This window comes from Benincasa hispida, chromosome 11 (assembly GCF_009727055.1).
Source record: "Benincasa hispida cultivar B227 chromosome 11, ASM972705v1, whole genome shotgun sequence".
Classification (NCBI taxonomy): Eukaryota; Viridiplantae; Streptophyta; class Magnoliopsida; order Cucurbitales; family Cucurbitaceae; genus Benincasa; species Benincasa hispida.
In genome coordinates this window covers 80392314-80400154 of record NC_052359.1, presented here as the reverse complement: position 1 = coordinate 80400154, position 7841 = coordinate 80392314, and the positions used below count along the sequence as shown (strand labels likewise).

Sequence of the window (7841 nt, the reverse complement as noted above, 5' to 3'; positions counted from 1 at the left end):
TTTCATCTATAAATACCCTCAAAGAATTCACTGAAGGATATACTTGATACGAGGGATAATTGATACGAAGTGAGAAAGAGACTGATCTGAGTGTTGATCGAAGAAAATCCAAGAAGAAAAAAGACAAGGCCGAGAGGTGAGTTTCAGGGCAAATCATTCCAAATCCTCGCCGTGAAGCTTTGTACCTAGATCAACTCTACCGGTTGAGCAAGCCTGAGAGGGAAGTTCATCCTTCCATTCACTCCATCTATGCCGACAAGCAATCTCTCCATCCAGATCGGTGTCATGACATTGGCACTCTTCTGTATCTGTTTTTAACTCTTATTCATCAATTGTATTTCATCTTCTTAGTCTAAATCATTCACGGCCATGTATCAGATTCTTGATTTTATAATTAAATGTCATGGTCACTTTCACTTCCACATTTCTGTCTATTTCTATTCCTCCATTAATCGCTTTCTTCACGATGTTTTCTTAATCCCTTAGTGATTAATATGAATTAAACAAGTAACTTAATCTGTGCTAAAGAAATAAAGATGTTTTAGCTAAAGCATGTTAGATGACATCTTCACCTGTGACAGCAGAAGTGAAGATGCCACTCTTATCTGTCGAGAGAAGGTTAGAAGAATGCATTAACTAAAGTAAGAAGTACTTCCAGAGATGGAAGCAACCTTGCGTTCATTATGTTCGACCCTATTTCACCATAGAGATGTGGGAAACGCGGCCAATCACCGAGACATGTATGCCAAGGGAAAGCGGAACCATACTTATATATTTAACGCAATTAAGAAACTTGCGCTGTTTATATTAATTATCTTTTCTGTTTCTGTTTCGCACATAAGCCTTGCCACCACATAACACGATCTTTGTATATTCTTCACAGTCAGTCTCAACCTCAGTATCTTATATCTTGTATCATCATAGCTTAGGTTTATTTTATCACACTTTACTTTCATCGCAATTTACTTTATTATCACATTTTTATCTTTACTTTACTGCACAATTTACTTTATCGCATGTACAAACCACACTTTTATTAAATTGAAAAAGCCCTGGTCGCATATTTCACAAATATAACGCAATTAATCTAAAACAATCCCTGTGTTCGACCTCGGATCACACCGAGAAACTTGCGGTGAAATTATACTTGGTTTCAACGCAAGGAAACTTGTGACAACGCACAACATACTACAAGAACACTCATTAATAACGTATATCTAGAAGTAGTATCGCATATCATCGCAATCATCCATGCGTTGTATGACATAAGAAGATTAATTTTATTCCAAATTAATTAATAGACATTAACAAAGAAAAAAGTGAAAGTGAATATTTAGTTAAAAATTAAGATTAAAAGTATATTGACCAAATTAAGACTAAATTCAAATCTCAAAGGTAAAATTGTAACATTTTGAAATTGAAGGAATAAATTGAAATCAAACTCAAAACTTAACACCCAAGGTCCCGTTTGGTAACCATTTTTTTTTAAAAAAAAAATTAAACCTATGGATACTATTTTCACCTCCAAATTTCTTCCTTTGTTATCTACTTTTGACAAATGGTTTAAAAAAACAAGTCAGATTCTAAGAACTAAAAAAATAGCTTTCAAAAAGTTGTTTTTGTTTTTTAACTTAGTTAAGAATTCTACCATTGTACTTAAGAAAGATGCAAGTCATTATAAGAGATGTGGATAAAAGAGGCTTAATTTTCAAAAACAAAAACAAAAAACCAAATGGTTACCAAACGGTACCTAATGTGTAACATTTTGAAACTTAAAAGCCAAATAGAAACTAGACCCAAATCCTACTAACCAAAAGGTTATTTTTCACTTAGATCATATTTACTTTCTAGTAAACTTAATCCATTAATGATAATCTAAAAAAATGGACTTCATTTGATTATGTTTGTTGTTATTTACCATATTTTTATAATAGTAATGAAATGTGATTTCCATTACCAAATTCGTAAGCAATAAGTAATCCTATTGCGAACATCAACCCAATTACGTGACACCCACATTCTCTTTTTTAGTAACTTTTTCGTCATTTACCCTTTTCATTATATTTTTCTATGGAAGTAAATAACACGAATAGATTTTTTTAAAATTATGATTCCATCATTGTGTGGTAATCACAATCAAATGAATCTCATTCTTTTTACGATTGAGATCCATTGCAATTGATACATATATGTAAATCCATTATAATTGCAGTTATTTTAATTAACGTAACTTTAATTCAATGATTTAAATGGGAAAAAAATCTAAATGGTTTGATGTGAGCTTTTCCTTTTCTTTCTTTTTTTTTTTTTTTTTTTTGATGTTAGTAATGAATGAGGATGGAGACATCAAACATGAGAGGTTGACATTGAACAACCCATACCCCTTTTTGTAAAAATAGTGTAATGAATATCCGAGTTTAAATGATGAGAAAGCAAATAAAAGGAACAGAGACATTCCATTTTCAATTTCCCATGGTTGTAATTTGTACACAAAAAATAATTATTATTTATTTATTGAAATTGAAATATAAATTGAAATCGCAATTGCCTCAAAAGAATTGACAAAAAAAAAAAACAATGTGATTAAATGGCACCACGTGATGTGGGCCCCACCAAACACAGCCAACCAATCTCCACCAATAATTCTAAATATCTTTTTCTGTTTCCTTTTTGTCACGTGAATTTTTTGTCATTTTATCTGTTTATCTCTCTTCATAGAGAAACTAGATGTGGAGAGAGAGAAATTGACCACTTTTCTAGATAAATAATAATTGTAAATTTAATCCATATCTTTTTTTTCTTCTTTTTGGATAATTTCAAATTTCGATGATTAAATTAAAATTTAGATTTTCTCTACTATGATGGACATATATTCATTTTTTTAAGTTTATTTGTTGTATTAAAAAATAGATTTTCTTTGATAAAAAATAATAAATTTAGGTTCATTCTTTTTTTTTTTTTTCGTTATTTTAAGTTCAATAGTATGTTTGAGCGACAACTCGAACTATTGATATATTAATTTAAGTTCTAATGAATTAACTAGTTGAACTATGTTATGTTTTGATTAACAGCTTAGAAGCCATTTGTAATATATCTTTTTGTTTTACTCTAAAAAAACCAGTATTTTTCTTCAACTTTTTTTTTATTCAATTCTAAATTTCAATATAATTAACTAAGGCTACGCTTGAGTGTGACTAAATCATTTTGACATTTTTAAAATCATTTCAAAATATGTTTTTAATAATTCAAAAGCAAGTTTGATCATATAAAAATTACATTTAGAAATGTTAAATTATATATTAAATTAATTTTGAGTGAATAAATATGTGTTTTAGAGTGATTTTAAACATGATAAAAATGAATTTAACAATTTCAAAACCACTCCAACACATGCACTAGAGTGTGTTTTGTATTGCATTCTCAAAGTGTGTTTAATAAAAAAAAAATTAAGTATTTAGCAACCACTAAATCAATGTGCGTTTTTTATTACAGAATTGGAAGTGAACCCTACGGGTACGAAACACGAGTAAACAACACCAAAGGTAAACAAATGGGACTCACTTTTCAAATTATCGTTGATTCATTAGGGTTTCCTAGGAATAAATGTGGCCTAAGTTGGTTTAGAACAAACACTTGAAATCATCTTTTAGAAAAATCAATTTTGAGTGTTTAATAATTAATCTCTTCCAAATTTGTATAATTTTAAAATTATCAAAATGTCCTTAAAAGTCATTTGCCTCACTTCCACTATGTTGTTATGGCTACCACCCGCTCTTTGCCAACCAACTCCAACCACCACCTCTTCCGCCCATCTCCGACCATTACCACTAGTGACCACCTTTGGCAACAATCACCAACAATTTCAACAACGACCACCCCAAATAACCAATTCCGACCACCATTATTTTAAATTATTTGTTTATATTATTTTATAGTCATCCACACTTTTAGTATCTAAAAAACCAAACACACTTGTATATAAAAACATTTTTTAAAAAAACTGCTAAACATATGAGTGTTTTTATTTTAAACTATTTTATCAAAAGTGTTTAATAAAAATGAATTTTTGAAAAACATTTTTTCTAAGTCAATAAAAAAACCTTAAATTTGTTTAAAGTTAAAAGTACACTTTTCATCATTGAATTTTCAAATAACTCACAATTTAGTCTTGTTAGTAAAATTTCTTACACATAGATTGATAAATTGATATATAATTTTGATGAGATTTAGACTATGGAGATTAAATTATTAAAAATTTGAAAATTAAATTATCATAAATTTAAAAGTACAAAGAACAAATCATAAAATTGTTTCTTTAGCATCAAATAAATGATAAGTACCAAAATTATTAGATGCTAGAGCCTTTAGCGCCTGCCACTTGTTTGAATTCTTAAATTGCTTAAAGCTGCTTGGCTTTTTAGTGATGACAGTTCAACACTTATCTGCAGAAGAGAGATGGCTTTGCTTTTCCAATAGCTTCCAAAAATGGCTGTTCCCTCATTGGTTTTCAACTCTTGGATTATTGTTATGTTTTTTCCAGTTAAATGACAAACAAAACTAGCAATCCAATTCCCTCAAAAACTGTTTTCAATCAACCCCATCCCTATTTTTCTGACCTGCTTAACATAAAAATCACAAATTCCATCACAAGCTTGGAAACTAGTATGTCCAAAACAAGTGTAAGATCAGTTCTTTTAAAATTTATTTCTAAAAGATTATTCAAGTACACATTTTAGTTATTATTGGTACTACTACTACACCTCACTCACTCCTGTACTAACTCTTCCTGGTTCCCACACATTTATATATATATGTACATCATGATTCAGAAAAAACTTCAGACTACAAACAAAATGTGCCATCTACTTCAACACTACAAGTACACAATAAAAACTAAAGTCATTTTCGCTACGGAAACTCGAGGGCTTTTCTTCTAGAAGGTAACCGCCATAGGATCTACAGTTCTTTTCCTTGGATGGATCTAATGATTTATACAGATTTGAAACAGAAGGATGAACTCGAGGTAGTTGTAAGTTGGTTTAAACGTGTACCATCCATATGGGCTGCAGCGAACACTTTGATGGCACGTTCGGGGAAAAGCATTGTTGTATCCATTTACGAGCTTTCGTGAAATTTGATTGATCTGGACAATGCAGCTGGATTGACTTGCAAGACTGGAGAGGCTTCCGCTTTGCGATTCTTTTCGTCGGTCTTCTTTGATTGAAAAGCCTGGAAAAGCCCTTCACTGACTGGATCAGTCTTGTCATTCTTGATTCCTAAAGTTGCCCATATGGAGCTTTTAGCTGCTTCACCAGGGTCGTCGATTCTCAACGTTTTTGGTATCCAAAGGCATCTCTCAGCTTTGTTATCTTTCTGCTGCTCGTCTCCCCCAAAATCGCTCTGCTTGGTTACATTCTCATCTCTTGAATGTTTCCCCAAGGTTGGAGAGTTGGGAGCGTGGTTTTGGGCAACAGGGTTCAGAGATGGCGGCTGGGTAACCCATGGAACGGTCCAGGCGCCAGGAACCGTACAACCCCAAAACGGGGCAGTCGGATAGAATGGCATGGGAATGCCTGGTGAATAGAAAGTAGGAGGTGGAACAGGAGAGCTCCATTGTGGTGAATTCCAAGGGTAAGGCCAAGGAGCCCCAGGGAAAAATGGAATCTGAGGAGGTAAAAAGCCTTGACAATTATGAATCACTTGATCTTGTGGCCCAGTCTTGCCTTCTTCATTATCTATAAATGATGGAGTTGCAGCAGATTCCTGAGACTGATCATCATTTTCACCATTCTCATAAGCCACAGGAATTTTCAGAGCTTCAGGTTTTTGAAAGCCATTTCTAGTACTATTCTGCCTTGTTTTATCAGCAATGTTCAAAATGGAAGCCATTGATTCACAAAGAGGGGCGTCTGAACCAAATGCCAATACATTACCATTGCCATTCGGTTTCAGGGTAGAATGATGAATACCATTAGAAACATCAGTTCGAGCATGCTGAAGCGCTTCTGAAACAATAATCTGACGATGATGAGAGGCAGAACTCTTGTTCTTACGACGCCCTGCACCCACAGGAACATTCCTCATTGTCCCTCCAGCAGTCCAATACCTTTGACAGTTCTTACAAAAGTGGCGCGGTTGATTAACATTGTAGTTATTATAGTAACAGAACTTAGTATCCATGCTGTTACAGCGGGGGCACGGAAGTATCTTGTCGGGTTTCTTAAGAGTCTTCTCTTGCGAGTTACTTGTTTCATTCTGTTCATCAGTCTTTGTAGTACTCGACGGATTACTTTCCTCACCAGAAAGTACTTTAGAATTATCCGATCTCATGGCAGAAGTATCCGAATTTGTAAACTCTTCGGTCGAACCAGATAAGCCTCCATCTCCATCTCCATCCCCATCTTCCAGCTTAGTTTCACCTGATTTCTCTCTTACAGTCTCCTAATATACGAAAACACAAATACCAAACAAAATTCTTTATAACACATAAAAACAACATTACTGAATTTAAGCAACAAACCTAGACTCACTGGCACAAGTTCAAAAGATATCTCAAGAAACTCCTAACAAACTCAATAACCTTAAGCAAAATTCTGTAAGAATCAAAGCAGCATTTCTAAAAAACCGTCGTACTCAATTATGGAAATTACAGCAAAAAAGTACCTATATCACTAAATTAAGTAAATAAAACAAGCTTTCCAAATTGGTAAATCTGAGTACAAAATCAAAATCCAAAATCTTCATAACAGAACCAGAAACATCATAGAAAAAGATCTCACAAAACCCACAAATCAAGACAATCAAAAGAAGAAACCGAACCAAAAAGAAACCTAAAATTCCTAGAACAGAAGAACATATATCAAGTCAACAAAATGAATAGAACCAATATAAAACCAGCAAAGTTAATCGCCAATAAAGCAAATGGGTATCTGAAAAAACAAAACAAGAATCGATTTAAGGAAACTCCATACCTTATCGACCTCCAGATCTTCACCATCCCCATCGATATTACCTTCCGGTGACAAGCTTGAAGAAGAAGAATCGTGGTCATGATTAACAGCGGCGGTGTTCTTGTCACTGGCTGTGAGAATAGGTAAAGAAGATGGAAGCTGAGGAGTGGCCGGAGAAGCCTCCGGAAGAGGAATCGTCTTCCCAAAGAGCTTGATCGCCGGATCTTTTGGCTCCGACATTTCTGCCCTGTTTTTTTTTTTCTTTTTATTTTTTTCCTCTATTTTTGCTATTTTAATTTTTTAAATCAAATCCAAAAAAGAGAGAGAAAGAGATCAGACACGAGTGAAGTGTCAGCGTGGAGAAATTTTACATCCGACTAGGAGAAACTCCGCTTTTTCCCTTTTTTCCATTTTTATTTATTATATTAAATAAATATCGTACTACTAATATTTTTCATTATTTCTAATTTCAACACCAAATCTATTCATTCTAACTACGATGTGAATTTTTTGGAAAATTAAATTCATGTTTTTTATTTTAATAGTCATGAGTAGATTTAAGATATAAATAAAGTATTTACATAAATGGAAAATGAATTTAAAAAAGAAAACGACGACGTAATTGGTGATGGTATTGGGTTCTTCTTTAAAAATTAAAAACGAAAAAGAAAATGGGTTGGATGGGGTGAAATGACACGTCAGCGGTAGTGGATGATTCTCAGCCACAAGTTTGTTTGTGGCCTTGAAAAGATCTTCTTTCTTTTCTCTCTTTTTGATTTTATTCTTTTTCTTTTTCTGTTTGCTTTATTATTTTTTTTGGGTAAAATATATATAGACACATATATATATATTGACGTCGTCTTTCAATCCTAGTCAGCATTTATTCGCTTT

The 7841-nt window shown here is 33.0% G+C and overlaps 1 protein-coding gene across 1 annotated transcript; it reads right to left on the bottom strand.

Annotated features, from left to right (window-relative positions):
* Window positions 1-4678: 4678 nt before the first annotated feature.
* On the bottom strand, window positions 4679-7318 carry LOC120091410 (cyclic dof factor 2). The gene is made up of 2 exons (XM_039049431.1): window positions 6972-7318; window positions 4679-6441 (listed from the first exon to the last, which is right to left on the bottom strand). Exons 1-2 carry the CDS (start codon window positions 7188-7190, stop codon window positions 5116-5118), a joined length of 1545 nt encoding a protein of 514 aa, XP_038905359.1. The 5' UTR covers window positions 7191-7318; the 3' UTR covers window positions 4679-5115.
* Window positions 7319-7841: the final 523 nt, after the last annotated feature.

Coding starts and splice junctions, on each gene's coding strand:
- LOC120091410 (XM_039049431.1), bottom strand. CDS start 7,190: ATGTCGGAGCCAAAAGATCCGGCGATCAAGCTCTTTGGGAAGACGATT. Junction 6,442..6,971: donor AAGATCTGGAGGTCGATAAG/GTATGGAGTTTC, acceptor TTCGTATATTAG/GAGACTGTAAGAGAGAAATC.